Genomic DNA, 21,376 nt, shown 5'->3' on the forward strand with positions numbered 1-21,376 from the left:
GCATTGTTCTGAGGGCAGGATGGGACAGGCTCCCTTTGCCTCTTTGCAGGCCTGCTGCACACCACAGATCTCTGGAAAAGCTGACTATACTAAATAAAGGTGGTCAGTTGCCTTTATCTGATATTCAGCGATTTCTACATAATTAAACGTTAAAAAAAATTAAAATGTAATTTCATTCCCCAAGAGCCATCTTTTCTTTCCCCTTCAGTGCCCCATTTCTGGTTATGCTTAAAAATCGAGGGTTTGCCTGTGGGTGGGCCAAAAATACTGTCACTCTTCGGGAGGGAAATAACAAATTACACTTGGTGGTGGTGGTGGCAGTGATTTTTTCCCCCCGATATCTGAAGGATACAGCACTTTGAGACATGCTCTACTGCCCCAAAACATGTACCTTTTCAAGAACTTTGCACACTTCAGTGTAATCTGTTCTAACCCCACGGCAGAAGCAGTCTATTAACAAATTTTACATTATGTTAAAACGGGATTATAGTTTTATCATAAATGCGAGAGGGTAATTTATTACTGTCAAATGCACAGTTAGGAAAGGATGTTGTCATTTTTCTTTTCTGTCATGATTTTGTTTACCTCTGATGCTTATGAATGCTTTTAGAGTAAGGGATTTGTTTTTAGGTTGATGTTTTCCATAGCTCATCATACTTATAAGTCACCTGAACGTTGACATGTCACACTGTGTATATACAAATTAACCAGAAGCAATGGCATTATAAAATGTTGCATTACATGAAAATGCAAACAGCAATTTGGAAGATGCATTAAGGGGAATTTAAACTCCTATGGTATAGTGAGAACTCAGTATTTTCCCTTGGCCAAACTTGCAGGCACAGAAGAAAAACAACATAATTAGCTTCACTGTCAACATACGCATAACAGTGACATAAACAATATCAATATGGAGCTATCTGCCTTAGCTCCCTGTAGATGGATGATGTATTAATTTATATTTTTAAGTAGAAGCACTGCTTAAATCAAGACAGAATAGTGGTTCCTTGGAGACAAATCCCCAGATCTCAGGAATGGGGCATTGCTGTTGCAATTTAGTAACTCTAATTGGCTGCCCCATTGGCATTCTTTGGAGAAATACTTAAAGCAGTCCTCCTTCTGGGGAGGCGCGCTTCCCTGGGTAGGCCATCAGGCATATTACTGGGCTTACATTTTGTATTTCTGTTGCTTTAGCTTTTTCTCTCCAGCAACGGAATCAGTTGGTTGAATCTCTTTAAGTTCTGTCATTTCAGAATATGTCCTGGATACTCCATTAAATTAATTGGAAAGGGGAAAGAAAATGTGTGTTGTGTTAACACAAGTGTTGTTCAGAAGAAGACAGCAAACTTGAATTAAGGTTTTGGCCTCTGATCACACAGTTGATTTTTCACCCCATGCTCGTATCCTTTCTCCAGTTATTTCCAAGCAGCTTCTGGCAAAGCAGGCCTTTCGTTGGAACTGAGGACCACGTGGGCCAGGGACCATTGCTGTATCTGCCTCACCCACAGGGCCATTCATCAGTATATGGAATAATGTCCTGAGGAGACGCTCCTCCTGACTCTTCGTTTAATACATCTTATCTCCATTCTCAGCTCTGAATGGGCAGTAAAACCTTTCACTTTCTTCTGTGTTCAAGGCTAAGGCTCAGCAGAACCAAATATAATACACGATTTTAGTCCCAGGTGTGTTATTTGGTGGTTAGAGTTTGGTGTGGGATCATAGTAATCTGTTCTTAAGTGCACAGCCAGCTGCACAATGGACTCATTTAGCAACTGACAGGTTTCTTAATATGTGGTGTTTGAACAAGAGCTGTATCTGTTGTGGGTGTTAGGATGTGGGCATCAAAAATATTTTTAAAGTATGGTATTTAGCATTTCCTTTACTCTTCCTTAAATGTTGGCCTACCCCTCAATATCCCCTCCCCCCCCCCCACCACAGGTATTCATTTTATATTATTATGGCTTCTCTTTTTCTGTAATTATCCAGTATCTGCTTCCTCTTGGAGGCCTGTAGTATGTTTTGTTTTGTTTTGTTTTTTTTTAATTTTTTAAGACAGTTTCTTGCTCTGTTGCCTAGGCTGGAGTGCCGTGGTGCGATCACAGCTTGCTGCAGCCTTGAACTTCTGGTCTCCAAGTGATCCTGCCACCTCAGTCTCCCAAGTTGTTGGGACTGTAGGCATGCACCATCACACGTGGCTAATTTTGTGTGTGTGTGTGTGTGTGTGTATGTGTGTGTGTGTATTTTTGGAGACAGAATCCCACTATGTTGCCCAGGGTGGTCTCAAACCTCAAAGCAGTCTTCCTGCCTTGACCTTCCAAAGTGCTGGGATTATAAGTATGAGCCACTGCACCTGGCCATGTTTAATTCTTGGGAGAAATCACTTTGCTTTTCTAAGCCTCAGTTTCCTCCTCTGTACAATGAGGGCTGGAATTTGTGTTCAGATTATGACAACTGCATGAGACTGTTAAAACACCCACAATCCAAAATTTTTTTGTTGGCCTTTCTTATTCAGCTTTTCTAAAATGACCTGGTGCTCATAGTGATTAATAAATGGTTTTAACGAAGTCTTCTGAGTTACTATTGGTTTTAACATTTTATATTATACTCCACTTATGGAAGTTCCAGTTCTTCCTGAACCCCAAACACAGGGCAAGTACACAGGACCACAGGAGTTTAGAATTAACCAAAGTGGCCTGGGCATATGTAGTTTATCCAGGTTTATCACTGATGGGACATTTCCTTGCCCAGAAGTAGTCTCTGAGTCACCATATCATCTGTCTGTCTGGAGACAAGGCGAGATGGGCTCCAGGTGGCTTCTAAGTTAGTGTGCCAAGCCATTTCCCTCTCTCTTTTGTCACCTCCCCCTTACCCAAACCATCAGCCTTTAAATGGCACCTCCCCAAGGGGCCTTCCCAGACCCCTCCTCCTAGTGATCTCCTCCTTCTTTGTGGTCCCATGGTGCTTACAGCCACCACCGTGCAATTTAGTACTTGAGTAAGCACTGCATTGCATCACTCTCTAATTATTTTGTTTAAGGCTTGTCTCCACAGCTGGGTCATGAGCGTCTGTAATGTTTTTTGTTTGCTTGTTTATTGTTTGTTTTGATGCACCTGGAGACTATTAGCTGATAAACACTGACCTGCAAAGGAGTTAGTCCACCTTCTAAAAGCATGTATGAGTTTTATGGATGCCTCATGAAGAACTTAGTTTCTAAAATAAAAATACATTGCATATTCAAAGTACATCCCAGTTTTTGTTTATAAACATTAAAACTCAATTTTAATACTTTGGGAAAAAGAGAGTCACTTTGGCGTTTTGAAATGATTCTTTCCACTTTCTCCCTGTACATTGGTTGGAGAGCACTTCCTTTATTTTTATTTCCTGCCGTTGGGGCTCTCTGCCAGCCCCTCCGGAAACAGCACCTTTTCTCTTTAAGAGTCAGAACTCTACTGATAATCGGGGGACTTTCTGGCAGATTTAAGGCCCTTCTACCCCCCAAAAGCGCCCTTGGTTCTCTGTTGAATATTCATGAGAGGGTGGGGTCACATTTTGTGACCTGAAAAAATCCCATTAATAAATTTGGTATCTGACACAAAAACACTTTACGGTGAAGAGCGATCTGCGCTATGCCCATTTAACATCTGATCATGCGTTGATGGTCACTTCGCGCTTGTCTCTTTTACAGCCAGAGTAAAGAGGGAATTGTCTGCTCCCCGCTGACCCTGTTGAAATTCAGGCATTTGCTTGATTGGAAATATTACCAATATTCTTTCTGGTCTGTAGTAACCTGCATTTAATACACTTCACATCAAAATGTACTTTCAAGTAAAACTCCTGGGATTACTGGGTCAGATTTTGTGGCTTTTTTTTTTTTTTTTGAAGGCAAATAGGTATTCATTGATGTCACACTATTCCTTTTCCTCTAATATTTTGAGAAAAAGAATAAAAACGTGTGTGGTGTGGGGATTTTGTGTGTGTGTCTTTAAAAAATATACAGGCCAGGAAGTTTTTCTCCAAGTTTGAAGGTGGTAAATAGGTGATTTTTTAGAGTCGCCGAAATGGACTAGATTAACCTGACGCTTAAGTCCTGTCAGTTGAGCCAACAAAGTTTAGCATATTGTTGACTTTTTAAAAAAACACTATACTCAGCTTTCAATAGCCTGAAAGAGCAGTGACTATTTCTAATAGAGAAGGTCATCCTAAAGTGCTTATTGAGAGTAGCTTTTGTTGTTGCTATTGTTGTATAAATAAGAAAGGAATTTAAAGAATTATTTCTTAGCAAACGTGTGGCAGATGCTTTCTTCGGCAGCTGTCGTTCTAGAGGGGAAGTCGCCTGGTTCAGCGACGAGGCACGTTTGGTTGTTATTTATTTCCACCCCGCGTCGGCTTAGTTTTCCTCGGTGCGCACTGGCACACTTTGGCGAGACCGACTCTGGGAAAGAAAGGGGTGTGGGGAGGCCGAGGCTCTGTGAAACCCCCGACGTGAAGCGAAAGTTCTCCTCCCAGAGCGGTTTTCGAGGAAAGCGCTCCTCTGCGCTGCCTGGGAGACCTGCGTCCCCTCCCGAAGCCGAACAGTTGCTCGGAGCAGTCGGCTTGGCGCCGCGAGCGCCGGGTGCCCCTCTTCGGCCTCCAGGGTTTCTCGGAAAGGTTAGGACAACTCTTTGTCAGTTTCAAAGACGAAACAAACACGCCGCCCCGCCGGCAGCCCCGGCCGCGCAGAGCCCCGGCCAGAGGGAGCGGTGCGCGCCGAGCCCGGCCGACCCAGACGTCAGCCGGAGGCGGGTCACCGGGTTAACAGCTATTAAGTGGAGTTGCTCTCCAGACAAAAGCAGGGTTGCACCCGAGCGTGATTTCACCTGCCGCGCGGAGGGGGCCGGGGCGCGCGGGCGCGGGGCGCGGGCCGCGGAGCCCATTGTGTGGGGCGCGGCGCGGCGCGGCGCGGCGCGGGGTGTTTAGAGGCGGGTTGTGATTGGTGGAGCAGGGCGGGGCGGGTGGGCGCGGCGCGGCGCGTCTTGTCAGCCCGCGAGCCGGAGCGCCCCTGCGCGCGTGCAGTCCGCCTGCACGCCGAGGCCGCCGGACCCCACGCCCGGCCCGCGCGGGCGCCCCGAGCCCGGCTCCGCGCGCCTGGCGGCTACATGGAGAGTGTCAGGTTGGTCCTTCTGATTGATCTTTGCCGGTTTCGCTCTCCTTCCCCCGGCTCCGCGGCGCCCGCTTCCTGGGGGCCTCGCTGGGGAAGGCAGGAGAGCCCGAGGGTTCTGAAGTTGAGTCTTTTAAAAAATCATCCTCATCCTCGCTGTTTACCAACTTGGGTAGGAGTTGCGCTCTGGAAGTGGAGGCGGGGAGGGAGTGGAGGGGCAAGAAAAAGGAGCTGCAGGCCTGTGGGTCCTGGAGAGAGATACCAGATACCCCCCCCCCCACCCCCCTTGCTCTCTGGCTCACACTCTCGCTCTCTTTTTTTAAATGTTCATGGGTGGGGTGTAGTTGAGAGTTGGAGGAAGTCCTGCTTGTGTGTTTCTCTCTCTCTCTTTTTCGTTTGCGATTCATTTTCTGCCGGTCTGGCCTTCACGCAGCCACTTTGGTGAAGCCCTCGCCATCACTCCGTTCGGGGGACGTATCTGGGGTGTGATTTCTGTCACTTTCAGAGCGTGTGAAATATACAAGGAGCCTTCCATCTCAGTGTAACCCATGTGGATGTTTCTTTGCTTCTGATAGTTTGTTTCTATATCTGTCTAGGCTATTTTCAGCTTAGCTGTTCAAATTCGAGGAGTTCACACACAGTAAAGGGAGAGAGAGAGGCACAGAGCCCCACACCGGAGCAGGCGAGCGAGCGAATGGAACACTCTGGCAGGTTGGGGATTCTAAGCCTCTGTTGCATTACTTGGCTGGTTAATTAAGTAGTGAGCGGGGTTTGGGTTTGGACGTGCAGCAGACTGAGGAATTGCCACGGGGTACTCCCAGCTGAACCGGCTCTGAATGTAGCTAACTCAACTGTCAGAACTGCATGAAAGACGGTCAGTGGAAACGGGACTTTTCTTCCCCCTCCTCCCCAAGTATGGTGATGGGAAGGAGAGGACCTTTAGGAAGTGGGTGGTAAAGTTTTAGAGCAAAGTACATATAGACTCTTCCTCTTTGGGATTAACTCCTTCAAGTCCTGACAGTTACAAGTAAAATATCCAGTGATTTTATATTTTTGTCCAAACAAACCAAATGTTCTAATCAAACCAATTTAAAAATGCAAATCACCTCATTTCCATAGATTCCAGCATTCTAAAAGTGACACATTTGGGGGAAAAATTAAGCCTGATAACAGGAAATGTGAATCATACTATCAATGACTAATCTGCTTAAGAAAAAAAATAAGTTACATTTATTTTATCATTAGGAAGTCAGTGTTAAGCCAGATTTTTAAAAGTTTAAAGCAAGTGGCATTTTTATTTTAAAAGCGGCCCTGTTTTGCTGTTTTTGTTTGTTTTTATATAATGAGTTTTCCAAGAGGAATGTATATATGCAATCAGAGGTGGTTTATGTGGTAAAGAGCGCAAGCTAGCATGTCACTGCCAAAGAGCTGGAACATGATCACATTAAGATTCTAGTTTAGGATTTGATGTGTGTGTTGCTGTTACTGTTGTTTAAAAGAATACAAAGCTTCCTTGGTTATTAAGATTGACCACTAAGTAAATCAATTGAAGACAGAAGCACGTTGTCCTAATTGATGCTCTTTGCATAAATTGAGAAAAGGTCTATATCTATTTTATGTGATTCTTTGTAGCTGCCTGACACATTTCAGTGAAAAGTGTGTAAAAATGAAACCAAAATACAGACTGCCTACCCAGAGACACTGGCTGACTTACTGTAGAATGTGATAGAGCTGAACTGAAAACGCATTCGGCTGACACTTGATAATCAAAGTTGATTTATTGTTCATTAGTACTGCATTAGCCCTTTCAGGCAAGACAGTTATTTGTGTAGTTGCCTGTCAAGAGTGAAACTGCAAGCACCTGTCATTTCTAAGGCATGAGATAAGCAACCAAATATTAAGAAGATGCAAATAAAAATACATTTGACTAGGTAAAGGGGCACATAGTAATACATTTTTTTTCTTTAAAAAAATAGTATGGGTCAATACCAGCCTATAAGAAAGAAATCTATTGAGGATTATTTTTTAACCCTAAGAACGACTTATAGAAGGAAAGTAATGGGCTTTATATTCACCCGTTTGCCTTAAGAACTTTGTTTCCTGCTCAAATGTGCAGCTTGTCTGACAAAAAGTTGGTTAGTTAAGGAAATGAGAGGCATAACATGTCAATTATCTAATCCGAGTAATTTAGGTAAGGTAGGCTTTCTGTTTGTGTTGTTGTTAATAAACATTTTATTAAATGAAACTTGTAAGCATGGGTTGATTACATGAAAATGTGATGGCATCATGGCTAAGCTATGATAATGTCAGCTAATAATGTCAAGTGCATTTTCTGCAACATGTATCACTCTCGATTTTTTTCTTCTTTCCCTGGAAGGGAATGATCTCATGACATGTAATAGAAAACAACCTAAGTGTCAAAAGAAAACAAAATTAGCGAACTTTTGTCTGCAGCCATAGAAACGCAGATTAACTCATATTTTTCCAGGGATGGAATGGAAACATTCTGCATGAGGATATATAGTGTATTGTCTTCTCTGAATTTTCATTTGACAGGGATTTTAGAGGCTGTGATCTTAATTAAATCTCAACTAGCTGAAATAATGCATCTAAAGGCATGCAGTGTTGCGTAACCTTGCTCAGTTGGTAAACCATAAATCATCAGAAAGCTTATGATAGGAATGGTTGAATTTTTTTTTTGTTGTTTGTAGTTAAATGTACCTTAAAAAACAAAACCCTCACCGTCACTGCCTTGCATTTACACGTTGTCAGGACCTGTCACTTGAAAGATAAACTATTTTATGACACTGACCAGTTCTACAACTTTTCAGCCAACCTCCACACAATTGGAAGATATGGTGAAATTAAAATCTAGATTAATTAAAAACAATGAAAGTTCAGGTTTGTCTTGGTTAATGTAGCAGAAACGTTGTTTGAGTTAATATGTTTCTGAGACAATCAGGAGAGAATGTTGTGACTAGCTTCTCAGTCTGTACTAACATTTGAGTAAAATTTGAATTGGCAAAAAGGAAGGTTGGAGGAATTTATTTTATTATGTGGTTTAGTTGTAGATGAACATCACTAAAGAGAACCTGAAAACCATGTTCTTGGTAACTGGGCAAATATAGTGGTCAGTTAGATTCTACTTCAGGTAGTTCATCATTCCTTGATTTACAAACAAGGGATAATGTAGCAACAGTTGATCGAGAAGGTTAGAATAAATAAATACATAAATTGTGTCTGTGTGTTACATTTTAAAATATGCATTCAATGACAAGGAATTATTAAACAGTTTTATTAACTGTCAAGGTATAATTATAATGCTTGCAAATATTAGGTTATTTACTTTTAGTGCCTCAAATAGATAGTTTTAACTGCTGCAGTTTTTGATTTATATATATGCTTGAGTAGAAGGAACTACCTACATAAAAAAGTTGAGAATGCTGTCTTGTGATAGCTTGATTTCATGTATCTTTGCACGTAACAGTTCATGTAAGACTAGAAGTTACATTGCTGATGAGCTGTAGCTCTCTTGGGGCAAAAGGGTAGCTTTATGTATATCTGTATGGCTAGATTTGGGGATAGTCTTAACACTGTAAGCTAAATTTGTTGTTTGGTAAAAGGTTTGTTTTCTTGGAAGCAGCATATTTCTGGACTCTTGTTTTAGTCCTTTCAGAGCGTGCAATACTTCCCTCCCACCCCCACCAAGTGACATTTTGCATTCAGCCTTATTTTCTTTCATTTAAAAAAGAAAACTCAGGTATCTCTTAGCTAAACAAGCCTTTGCAGATTGTGGGGACTTGAATTATCTGAGAAGAGCTAATCTGGGCCTCTACTTTTGGATTGTAGGAATGCTCTTCATTGAGTCCCTCTTCCAACCTGTGAGTTGTTTGAGGAGAAATTAATTTCGAATGAGAAAAATGAATACTGAACACATACATTGTGCCTCATTTTCAAATCCGGTTAAAAGCAACTAATCAATGAAGATGCAGGCTAAATGTTATGGTGAGCTTTTTAGAATACCTTGGTATCATGTTTTAATTTCTAAGCTTTATCTTGCCCTTAAATCTGAAACATCATTGTTCAAATAACTGAGAACAAGGTAAATCAACAACATCAAAAAGGTCGGCTTCTGTGATTTCTCAAGGGCTTGTTATTTTGTACTTCCCAATTCTATTTGATGTCTTGACAAAACAAGATGACACAGGGGAGAATACATTAAATTTTGATTTTTTTCATCTAACCTGTTACAGTTGTGGCAGCTTAATTTCTTTTACTTTTTCCTGAAGATGGCTTTTTGTACAATTACTCTAATTGTCACACCACTTCATGAGGCGGGTCTGCACGAGTTTCCCATTTGCCTTGATTTTACTAGGCATTTTTGAACATATTTTGACCTTTAACTTATGGGAAGCTTTTGGCTGGGCTTTGTCTTCATTAGAAATAAATCAGTGAATGGTGAGATTGTCAAAGAAGCAACTGATGTTTTCTCATTAGAATCTCATTTGCACCCTTTAGCTTAACTGTGATGTATAAGGTGAAGGTGTTGGAAATAGACGTGAGAAACTACAATTTGAGAAACTTGAGTTGTAATTCTTTTTAAAGAGTGATTGCACCCTAAGTAAGGCCTTATAAAACTTTGGTAATGGTCTAATTTTGGCCTACCTGTATGTTGAAATTCAATTATAGTCCCTTTTCCCTTTCAGTAGTATGGGAAAAAAAATACATATTTGCAGTTAAGCTCCCTATGAAATTTTCTATGCTGATTAAATCATGAGAAAGCAGAGCTACAAATTTAATTCTTAGTGTTAGAAAAATCTTCTTTAGACAGAAGATAGACATTATATTTTTCTTCATTTAACAGTAACTGTTGATCTAAAACTGTACCCACAAGTTATCTTTTATTTATTTTAATCATGTATGTGTCTCAGGATGGAAACAGTTGCTGTCTCTTTCATTATTTTTGAGTAATACTTCAATTTAAGAGAACTTATTTAGCCAAGGCCTCTTCCTTTTCCCTTTAAGAACTAGAGATCTGTGGATAGAATCTTTTCTGGGGTACCTTCTTGAAATAGTTCTCCCCTCCTCCCATTTGCAGCACTTAAAAATGATTTTTGTTGTTGTTGTTAATATAAAATGCCATAGCATGTTTAATTCACATGCACTAAATTGTTTTCCATCCCAGCTACAGGAGAAAGTGGTTGAAGTAGGAAAGAGAAGGCATTTTCTTGATTTGAATAATAATAATAGTTGCTAGGTTGAAAGAATCAGTGCTTATTGAGTGATTATTTTCATGTGTAGCTTCCATTGTTTCCTGTATTTAACAATTGCTAATGGGAGAAGCGATTTAATTTATGTAAACTTTACATTTTTATGCAAATGAAGCTGATATTTATTAGAGCTAAAACAATTATACTGGCACTTAGTGGAGTAACCTTGTGTGCCTGGGAAATGTTAGAGGAGAGCAGTTGATGTTCCACTAATACCTCTGCTGTAAACAAATATGCATTTATGCCACTTTTTAGAATTTAAAGACAAAAAGAAGAGCTCGGAGAGCATTGCTGGAGATTGCTTATTAGGGTTGATAACCTGAAATAACTCCTGATTGGCAGGCAAGCCTTGGCCTTACAATTTTTTTGTGAAAGAAAGATAGCCTTTCTTGATAGAATGTAATAAACAAAATGATAAAAAATGAAATGCTAATTGCATTTTAAAGAGGTCTTCTGAAAAAAATTTTTAGTAGTTGGTTGTATTGTTACTGAGAGAACTGTTATGCTAATGACTGACTACCTAAATGATTTTGCATTAATATAATAACCATTACCTGCCTTAGTGCTTTGTACAGTATTGTGGCAAAATAGCTAAGCCTAAAGGAGTTATACAAAAAGCAGAATTCCATAATGAAACAGAATTATACTTTCCACATAAATAGCATGCCTTTTTTTTATTTTTTAAAGACTGAAATATTATGTCAGAAGTGTGTTTTCTTTCCTGTGTGATAGTTACTTGCATGGTACCTGGTTGGTTCATTTTGTTTTGTTTTTTTAATACCATGGAGAAATAGAAGCTTTCTAACTTTTCTGTTTGCCAATACATCTGTTATATCCATTGGCTTGTTAATTATGAAAACTTGTTTTCCACAGGGGGCCAGAGGTGATGCTGTTTAATTTTCTTCTATACAGGCTAGCTTGTATATGGTCATAAAAAAAACTTGGCATAGTTTATTATTTTTTTTTTTTCTCTCTCTCTCTCTTTTAATGGAGCTATTTTCTCTGTTTGGTTTTGTTGTGACATTCTGGAGCCTTCTAATTTAATTTGTTTTGCTCCTGTTATTTGATTAACCAGGTGACACTGTCAAACCTGGTCAGTTATCACCCAAATACAGCCTGAAGGCTAGAACGGAAGTGAATTTCCTGGGACATACATGTGGTGAATGATCAGAGGGTAAAAAGAGTTTCTAAATTATTAACCAAATTAATAAAAATGAAACAGTGTTTAACATTTTTTATCTTCTCTTTTTATTATTTGTATACACAGTAATTATGAGATGATACCCGATGTGCAAAATTTATGTGTGTGTGTACTAGGTAGTATTTACTTATAGTTGACTGGAGTGTAAACTAAAGAGAGAAGAAAATGATAACATGTTATTGTCAGTATTTATATTGTGTCTTCTCCCCTCCCACCCAATTCCTTCAATTGTCTCCTAGATTAGAAATAAGTATTGTTTCTCTGAGTGTTTTTATTTGTTTGTTTGCTTTTTAGATTTTTCTCTTCCCATCATCTACCTTTCCCCATTGGGCGTTAAAGGAAATAATATGGCATATTATTTTAATAGTCTTTCAGCATTCAGATGATAGAGAGTCATTTTGAAGAAAAAACCGTATCAGGCAGAATTTACACAGCAGTGTGTATGGGCTTTTAGCAGCAGTTGTTAGTGCTAACACCGTTTTCCCAGTTGCTGGTATTAAGGTAGCAGCAGGCCCATACTAGCAGAGCTGTGATGGCCCAAGCACAGCTGTATTTCTGCCATTCCCGCAGGTTTGTGTGCACCTGGGATCGGCCACACCCAGTTGGTATCAGTCAACAGTGTATCATGCCGTGTGTTTTTTTAATTCATGATTTCCTCTTGAAACTCCACTGAGGAGTGTTAACTGTGTGCGTTTTTTTAAATTCAGTTTTGTATGCTAGCGTTCTTTAAATGTCTGCCAGAAGTTTAATTTGAATTTCTGATCCCTGAAGGCAGCTAGACAGAATCATTCTAGTTCTTCATAAATTGCCTTCTATGATTCATTGTTAACTCATAAAACATACTCATTTCTATATACTCAAACAGTTAAGGTAGTTACAGTATCGGAAATTTTTTTTTTGCCTTATATTTAAATCGTCTTTTGAGAAAGAAATCAAGAATTAGCTGGAACTCCCAGTTAAGGCATGAGCCCTGTAGCACAGAAAACATGAGAAATGAATTTTGTTATCTCAAGGAGGTTAAGGTAGAAGGCATGAAATCTGGAAAAAAAAAAAAAAAGTTTCGTTTTTACTGAATACTCTTAAAGAGGGGCCCATAAATATTAGAGTGCTGTAGTTAAAAACTCACATGACTGTTTTAAATACTATTGATTTAAACCACTGGCTAGATTTTATGAATCAAAGTGTAATTTCGAAGCTTTGGCCATATTTCTCAATGCTAAAGCACTCTCTCTTGTGTGCCTTTAGCCGCTTTCCAGACATTCAACACAGGATTAAATGATAGTAGTTACAGTGATCAATAGGTTAAGACTGCTACAATCACTCTTGCCGCTAATGACCTCAGTAGTAATGGGCAATAAAGTGTGGGCTGTAATAGCCTCTCGCTGGTACTGCATGCCCTTTGATTCCTAGTATTAGTAGGGACTAGCTACATGAAAAAGTTGGACGTTGGGAATTAAGGGAGTGGATATATAGGCTATAATTCTTAACTATTTAAAGCCTTAAAAACTGTGCTCAGATTTTTTTTTTTATTTCTTTTCTACCCCACCATAGTTTCTGGTCTATATGAATATGTTTGTTAAAGCTTTCCATAACCTCTTTTCATGATATGTTAGAACAGAAACGTTGGGGAAATCTTGGTTTTATAACATTTGTAAATGAAGCTGGAGCCCACTTTGGAGGCCCAGAGCTAACTGGCATGAAAACGTGGTTTCAGATAGTAAAAGCGAAGTTAAGGCCATCAGGATATAATAGCCCACTTCTGATTATTCAGAGACTGATCAGCCAGTTTGGGGGATTACTCAGGCCTCTTGTTTCCTTCCCTCCTTTGGCAGTGCCTGCTGCTGTAAAGCGTATTATTACTCATCAGCACCTCCATCAAAATGTCCAAAAGGAAAAAGAAGGGGAGACTCAAGTTCATTATCCTGTTCCGCAACTGCAAAAAAAGGAATAAATGATTATGGGAAAAGGAGATTTAAACCACTGGTTTGATGTCAGCCTTTAAAAATTGTCTGTACAGGTATATGTCAGTCCTTTCCATGATTCCCCCTTTTATTATTGACAGTTAAGGGACAATGTTGTTTCTCCTTTAAGAAGATGCTTCTAGTTTTACCTGAGTTAAGGGGAAAAAGTATTTTAGGAGACATATGTAACTTTTAAAATCAGTTTTATCGAGGGATGATTTACGTGCGCTCAGATATACTGATTTTCAGTGTCTAGTTGGAAGAGTTTTGACGATTGTATACACGTGTGTGAGCACCACCTCAGTCGAGATATGGACATTTCCATCGCCCCCAAAAGTTCACCTGTGCCCCTTTCTAGTATAAGGTTTCTATAGCTCTTTTAAAAACGATGACCAGGAGGTTATTTCTATCATGATTTCTGCTCTAACTCTGTTAAGTTCATGTTCATCACCAGTTTAGATTTTATACCACCCTATTCCTGTCTGTTTTCCTGTTCATCACCATCAGAAATTTGGCTCAAGAATATTTATATTGTACATCATCCAAGAAACGCAGAGGAAAAAAGAAACCTTAAACATGGTTCTTTTGTTTGCTTAATCAAACCTCCCCATATGATGATGCAACTCTCAAGGAAAAGTAAACTTCTATTGTGATATGCTGGCTTTAGCAGCTCAAAGGATACCGATTGGCACCCAATAGATACTTAAAAATCCGAAAAGTTTCTTCTGTATGAAGACAAAGTAGACTAACTGGAATTAATTTGTAGATGGTTAGATGTTTTGATAATGTCTTCCTGGTGTTTGCCCTAAACTGAATGCAAGTTCACTGTTCCAATCACTGGTGATATTTCGTGCTACAAATTATCTTTTTAAAAGGATAATTTATCCATTCATATACATCTGTCCCATTTTGCATATGAAAATATTCAGACATGCCCATCTGTTTTAAATTACAGTGTATCTACATCTACACTTTTAAAAGGCCACTGGAATAGGAAGAATTCATGGATGACCTTCCAGAGCTGGGTTAATGAAATTTTTCGAATGTTCTAACTAGTGTTTTCCAAACACACGACACTGGCACATCAACATCCCCACACATGAAACATGCCCACAACAACAGTGGAGAACGTTCACTGTACGTGAATCTGACCTTCAGGAACCATTTTTAGTTCATCAAAATTAGTGATGCTGAGAGATCGGGACATCAGTGCATAATGACTGTGAAATTAGGAATGAGAGCTCGCTATGCAAATGACAGGACAAATCATGTGAAAAAGTCAGGATAAACTGCATATTAAGACATTATGTTACATAAAATTAATACCGCATTTCTGCCTTTTGCTTACTGCTCCCCTGAAAGATTTTTTAATTCTTTTATCTTCTGATCAGCTATTGTCTGCCGGATTTTTTTTTTTTTAAGTGGCACACAGGCAAAGTGCAAAACATGTTATTACCTTTTATTGTAATACATGAGATGACAGCAGATCCTTTTTAACAAAGTATATCCTTTACTGCTTCTAGCTTCTTGCTGTCACATGTTTGATTAGAAACCAAAGAAAAGTAAGATGCTTAAATATTACGGTTAGAAGACATACAGGTTTTGTCTTTTCCTTCATTGTTTTTTCTTTCCTTATCTTTTTATTTGGGGGGTGATTTTTCATGAAATAGTCTTCTTGCATTACGGGGACTGACAAAATGGGTCTCATGTAGTCTGCAAATTAAACACAAGTGCAGTGATTATTTTGAATAGCTAAATTACATTCTAGAAAGCTTGCAGAATTCATAGCATTGTCATTAGGTATCCGCTTGAATACAATTTGTGTAACCTTGGCCAAGACAGCCTGTCATTTTAATGTCAGTGTTTTATCTGAACAAGACATCATCCTTTCAGATACAGTGTGCAGGTTCCTTGCAAAGATGCCCATGCAGAAACGTGTTAACAGTTGCAAATGTGAAATGCTATCAAGTTCATCACTGTAGCTGTTTGTCACTGAAGTGTCATGGAAAGCGGGTTTTAATGGTATTGCACATAATATGAAAGAATTGAGACATCTGTATGCTGGGTGAATAAGGAAGAGTAAAAGGCATATGCGAAGGGTCTGTGTTTAAGTTCGGAAGGTGTGTCCAAGGTTCCCTTCCCCGCAAGTCTAAGCATTCATTGGTTGTTCTTAAAATCACTGTCCACAGAGCAAGTGGGTCATATGGGCTCCAACTGCAAAGGTGTTGGTTACCATTTGTCTTCTCTCAAACAAAATTCAAGTTTGGGTTAACTTCCCACAGATGGTTTTGACCAAAAACTCACTCTCAATAAGCAATTGAGAACTGCCATATCCTAACTCCAGTTAGCGTTTATTAAGTTTGTCCTTTTTGTGTGCTTGCAAGGCTGCCTGGAACCCCCATCAGTACTGCAAGGTTTTATTTTTCTTTCTTTAAAATAAACTCCATGGTAGATTAAATAAGATCTGTTGCTGCATCCCCTCTGGATAGATACATGTTGCATGGGAAATTGGTCAACTCTTTAAGCAGGCTGATGGCAGTCAGCTGCTGAATCTGGGAGGCTGCGTGCTTCTGATTTCCTGGCTTCCTATTTATCCTTCATTAACGTTCTAGGTTCCCGTGTCAGTGGCTATGATGACACCTCAAGTTATCACTCCCCAGCAAATGCAGCAGATCCTCCAGCAACAAGTGCTGAGCCCTCAGCAGCTCCAGGTTCTCCTCCAGCAGCAGCAGGCCCTCATGCTTCAACAGGTAATTGTCCTTCCTCCACCTCCAGCCTGTCTCCCCCAGAACCCAGGGGCCCCCATCACTCCATTCGCAATCTCCCCTCCGCCAGAGCAGCTCCTTTGCCCAGTGAAGAGTAAAGCAGCATGGGTGGGGCAGGACACAGACCAGTCCCTGAATAATCAATGTGCTTTTGCATGCCCAAAAGAGAGGAGCCCTGCCACGGCGACTAGTGTTTGGGCCTGGAGAGTACCCGATGGACTGAGATCAGGGCTGTAATTGGACTTGGTAGCAGTAAGATCTTTTAGGCTTACATTGCTTTACACTCTTTTATTTGGTAAGCCCAGAGGCTCCTAAATGGTGTGAATCAAAGCAAAATGAGGAGCACGTTGGGAGTGGGTTTAAATATGACAGCTCTTGAAGTCCCCATTTCAACTCAGAAGCTTACAGATTTTTTTTCCTTAAACATAAAGAAGCATTCTAGAGTTTGCTAATTTTAAGGTCCAGAGTTGATTTTACTTCTGCCACATACGATGTTGCTGAAATGAACTTCTGGTTGTCATTGCACTATGGGGACCTAATAGTCAGACTTAACAGCCACCTGAACCAAATAGATGAGATTCAGAACTACAGCGTTGGGAGTCACTGGCCTGGGGTGGTGGGGACAGGATGCAGTGGAAGCTCCCAGGCTGTCCGTGCACACACTGAATAACACTGCATAGTGCCCAGCCCTGTCATTTAGAAAGCATGCAGAAGAGATTCACCAGACTCTCTCAGCAAGGGCATTTCAGCTTTGTTGTACAATCAAAGGTCATTCTTTGCCTTATTTTAATTAGTTTGTGTAGAAAATGGTATGTTTTTCATCAGTTCATTTTGGAGATTACTTTTCAAACAATAATGCCAAGAATAGTCAGTGTGCGCTGAATTTATTGTCGAGTTTCAAACTAAAGGTCAGGCCATTACAGATAAAAGGATGCTATTTTTCAAATCACAGTTTGTGTATGGCACCAAAAGGGACAGTGGATTGGCGCTACCCTCTGTTACTTACCGTCCTCTCTTTCCTTTGTAGCAGCAGCTTCAAGAGTTTTATAAAAAACAACAGGAACAGTTGCAGCTTCAACTTTTGCAACAACAACATGCTGGAAAACAGCCTAAAGAGGTACCGACAATACATATTTTACTTTCAAACCACAGATCCCAGAGGACTATCTAGTGGCTATTAAACTGTCATTCATCTTTTAAATGATTGCACAACTGAGCTGACTCTATCGGTTCTCAGCTTTCAGACTGAGAATTATTGTCCTGTTTTCACTCAGATTTTTCTGGGTTCCATTTGCTTGCTGCCACATATTTTATAACACCACTGCACGTGTACCTGTGTGAGGATCAGGAGAGGCATCGTTGACAGAGTCTTCAGGTTACTTTTTGCAACCTGGTAACAACTGAGGGCCAGGATGGAGCTGGGAGAAGTGAAGTGCTTTCAGGAAAATTTTACTTGGATGCACACTTAATTTTTTTTTTTTTCCCCCAGCTCACAGAGCTTGGGTGTGTGGCGATGGTCTTTTCCATTGGAAGAATAACCCCTTGTGAGGTTGGATAAACAAACAAAAAAGTTAGAACAAGATTAAACATGCACATCTTTTGTTTAACTTCTTCCTGAAAGTTGTACATAATGTAATTGATGAAGGCATGTACCAGAGAGCATGAGTTAAAGTTAGAGAAGACTCCAGCTTGGGTTGTGTTTTCTTGAGCAGGGGGAAAAAAAGTATATCATAATAGCTTCTATATGTACCACGCTTGGTAGTGTCCATAACTTATCACCTTATGCCACACCACGAAGCTTGACAGCATTCATCCCATAGATGATAAGGCCTTTCCAGGGAGTTACCAGTTCACCTTCTATTCAGTTCTGCGTGGGTGAGACTCAGTTGTGGGAGTATCTGTGTGCATGTGTGCGTTATTATGACATCTTTCTACCCATTCCAGAGTTATCCAATTTAACTTGCTTCCTCATATTTTTACAGTGGACTGAAAATTCTTTTTGTTTAAGTGTTCTCCTTGGGATGACACAATTTATAATTCTATATACAGCACCTCGTCCACTTTAACAGCTTCTTCACCAGCCCTAAGCAGGTGGCCACTTTTGTTCTTTTGCAGGGAGTCTTACCAGGTGACTCGATGTCCCTGTCCCTCACCTAAGTGAGGATGCTGGGCTGTGCTAATTTTACACCCTGGGAGTGACCCAGACATTCTCCCTTTGCTGCCTCCTCCCTTGACACAAATTGGGGACGTTTTCCATGTCCTGCCAAGTTTTCACCCTGGAGTCCTGTTGAGCGGCCGGATATAAACCCCTGCAGAGTAGGGGCAGTTTTGGGGTGAAGGGGAGGAGGTGTTTTAATGAAAATGCTGACACAACCTTAAGTACAGTGGCGCGCTACCGGGTGCTGCTATAATAAAAAAGGGAACAGATTAAAAAGTGTCTAAAATGTAAATCTAAAGGACTAACAGTAATTAAAATGGAAATGGCACAGGGAGGGAAGGCATGTAATTGTGAGATATCACTGTGCAGAAGGCTCTCAGCTTTGTTTTGCTGGCTGTTTTTCTAATTCAGCAGGGCTTACTCATCAGTGGCAGTTCAATGCGCGTTAATGACTCTGGGATTGCAGGCATCACTCTGGACAAAGAAATGATTATTGTGCGGTCAAAAGAAGTTCAAAGACAAGAAGGGAATTTCAGTTTTTTCCTTAGAGATCCACATTCAAGAGCATATAAATTAAGCCAAATGTTAAAAACCACAGTCTGAAAGCTGACTTCAAAGTCACAACTCTCTAATTAATGAACTGCGAGCTTCAGTTTGGACAAGTTGTGGTTTGATGCGCCCATAAATCAACATGACAGGCCTGTTTCACAGTCTCAGACAGTGCTTGTCATTGAGTCACATCAGATGTAAACACAGCAGAAAAAAAGAAGGGGTATGAAGGAGGTGCAATTGATCAACAGAATTGGTAAAAACCCACTTTTGAAGCACATTATGCATGATCACAGGAAATGGTTACAGCCTCAAGAGGTTTCCCCTTCTGCTGTTGCTTTTTTGAATCAGATTGCTAACAGCCTTCAAAAGGGAGAATAAGAATTATGGAGTTTCTCCCCTGTGGCTTGCAGGCAATAACCCCCTGTTGTTATTTTGTGCTTCTTTCTTTTCAAAGGCATCAAAATTTAGTTTTTTAAAGATCTTTAACTCTATATTTGAAGACAAACAAAAAAGGGCTGCCACTGTCATTCTTATCAGTTACCAGGGATTGTGTTTTTCCTTTCTGTTGCCACTTCTTATTAACCTCTTATTTGGTCTGTGAGACATAGTTTGGAATGCACGTCTGCATGCTGGGAGAACATGAAAGTTCAGATGAGCTCAGAGGGCAGATAAAGAAATGTGAAGGGGAAAGTTACACAGCAGAAAGAAGGATAAAAGTTACCTCTCCCAAATTGCTGTTGTCAGAAAGGAGAGCATCTCAGAGCACAAAGATGATAGTGGTCCCTGAGTTTGGGAAGGGAGTGGCAGGGGGTGGGGAGTGTGGGGGAGAAGGAGAACACTTTGTGTCTCAACAAGGAGAAAGCAAGACATTGTAGGAACATTCTTGCATCTCCAGGTCGCTAGGTTTGCTGTGGTCCATGCTTTGTCATCCACTTCCCAGGCAAAGGTGACCCAGGAGATAGGTTGCTTTGAATATCCTTTGAGGTAGGCAGACCAGTGGATGGGTCTCCTTGGATTCATGGTGCCAGTGGATTTGTCTGAGACCCAGGGTAACAATGGTTAGGAGATCTGTAGTTTCCCGAGGTAGGGACCAGTCTCCTGGAATTATCATGCAGTTGGTGGTCCTTTTGTGCTAAAATGAGATGGAGTCACATGGTAGCATTTTCGTGATGTGGACTGGTAGTTATGATTTTAACAAGGTTTGAACTTGGATGTTGACAGATGGAACAAGTATGTTAATTTACTGAGTCCCCAGTCATTAGCGGCTCATAATTTTATATTGTCAGGCTCCCCCCCACCCCCTTTTTTTCCTGTTTTGATTACCTCTGCAATAAGACACCTGATCTTTGGCCAGAACGATGTACCTTTGCTCTTTTTTTTTTTCCGTCCCTCCTAAAGTTGCCTTGAGATGTTTCCTTGGGAAAGTTTGGCTCCATATTGGGTTGGACCAAGACAGGACCTTCCTTAAGAAGATACGTGCTCTTAGGTAGGGGAGGAAGAGAGGATGTAGCCCCAATACAGCTATTGAAGTGACTGCTTGTGAATATTGGACAGAAGTGGTGAGGAAAATAGACAGCAGAATTCATTTTAAATCGAGCTACAAAAAAAGATTCCATCCTGTGCGGGTGAGGTAGGCTAAGTTGATTGTTTTAAAAGGGCCGTTTGTCCCGGGCAGTTATGACAGTTTATGTTAGGCAGTAGGGAGTAGCCGAAGAAAGGAAAACAGACCTTTGACTGCAGCTCTAGGGAGGGGATCCGAAACGCGAGGTTTATCAGGGCATTTTAGCATTTTAACACTGACTACTGACCTGCCGAGGGGACTGCACGGAGACCTTTTTTGTATGCATTCAATTGTGAGAAGTAAACAAATGGACCCGTATCCTGTGTTTGGTAACTGGGTGGGGAGCGCAGTTTGGCAACCAGTGTTGCTTTTAAATTCTTTCTTTGGACAATGGGCCTTGTATACTTTTATATCCTGGCTTTTCAAACGTAGACAGCTTTCATGAGCTTTTCCTAGGGATGGCCACAGAGACAACAGAAAAGGCATCAGGCATTTTATATAAATACAAAATTTTTAAACATTTCATTTACAGTAAGGCAGGAAGCACCCGCCCCCACCTCCAGCTGTACCCCCCCATTATATTCTGCTTTCAGAAAAGCTAATTCCCTGATCTTTTATTGTGTCAATGTTATTTTTTCTCTTCCCTTTTTTTGTAATGTTGTGAGTTAATATCTGTTGAAGAAGTGAAAAAATCATTTTGACATGAATATAACTATCATTGGGTTTTACATTAACATGATAACTTGGGAAGGGGTGAAAACAATTGGATCA

The 21,376-nt window shown here is 40.5% G+C and overlaps 1 protein-coding gene across 21 annotated transcripts in view; it reads left to right on the plus strand.

Annotated features, from left to right (window-relative positions):
• Positions 1-21,376, plus strand: part of FOXP1 (forkhead box P1) — a 536,483-nt gene that overhangs the window by 423,259 nt on the left and 91,848 nt on the right. For 6 of the 21 annotated variants that reach the window (XM_054479501.2, XM_054479493.2, XM_054479503.2 and 3 more), the window contains 2 exons: positions 16,182-16,319; positions 17,362-17,451. In XM_054479501.2, coding sequence (XP_054335476.1) covers positions 16,182-16,319; positions 17,362-17,451 — 228 coding nt within the window. Of the gene's footprint in view, positions 1-4,419; positions 4,648-4,986; positions 5,150-5,735; positions 5,849-13,603; positions 13,626-16,181; positions 16,320-17,361; positions 17,452-21,376 lie in introns of those variants that run through there. The other 15 variants (XM_054479504.2, XM_054479507.2, XM_063661840.1 and 12 more) reach the window with 11 other exon arrangements.

Source organism: Pongo pygmaeus, chromosome 2 (assembly GCF_028885625.2).
Source record: "Pongo pygmaeus isolate AG05252 chromosome 2, NHGRI_mPonPyg2-v2.0_pri, whole genome shotgun sequence".
Lineage (NCBI taxonomy): Eukaryota > Metazoa > Chordata > Mammalia > Primates > Hominidae > Pongo > Pongo pygmaeus.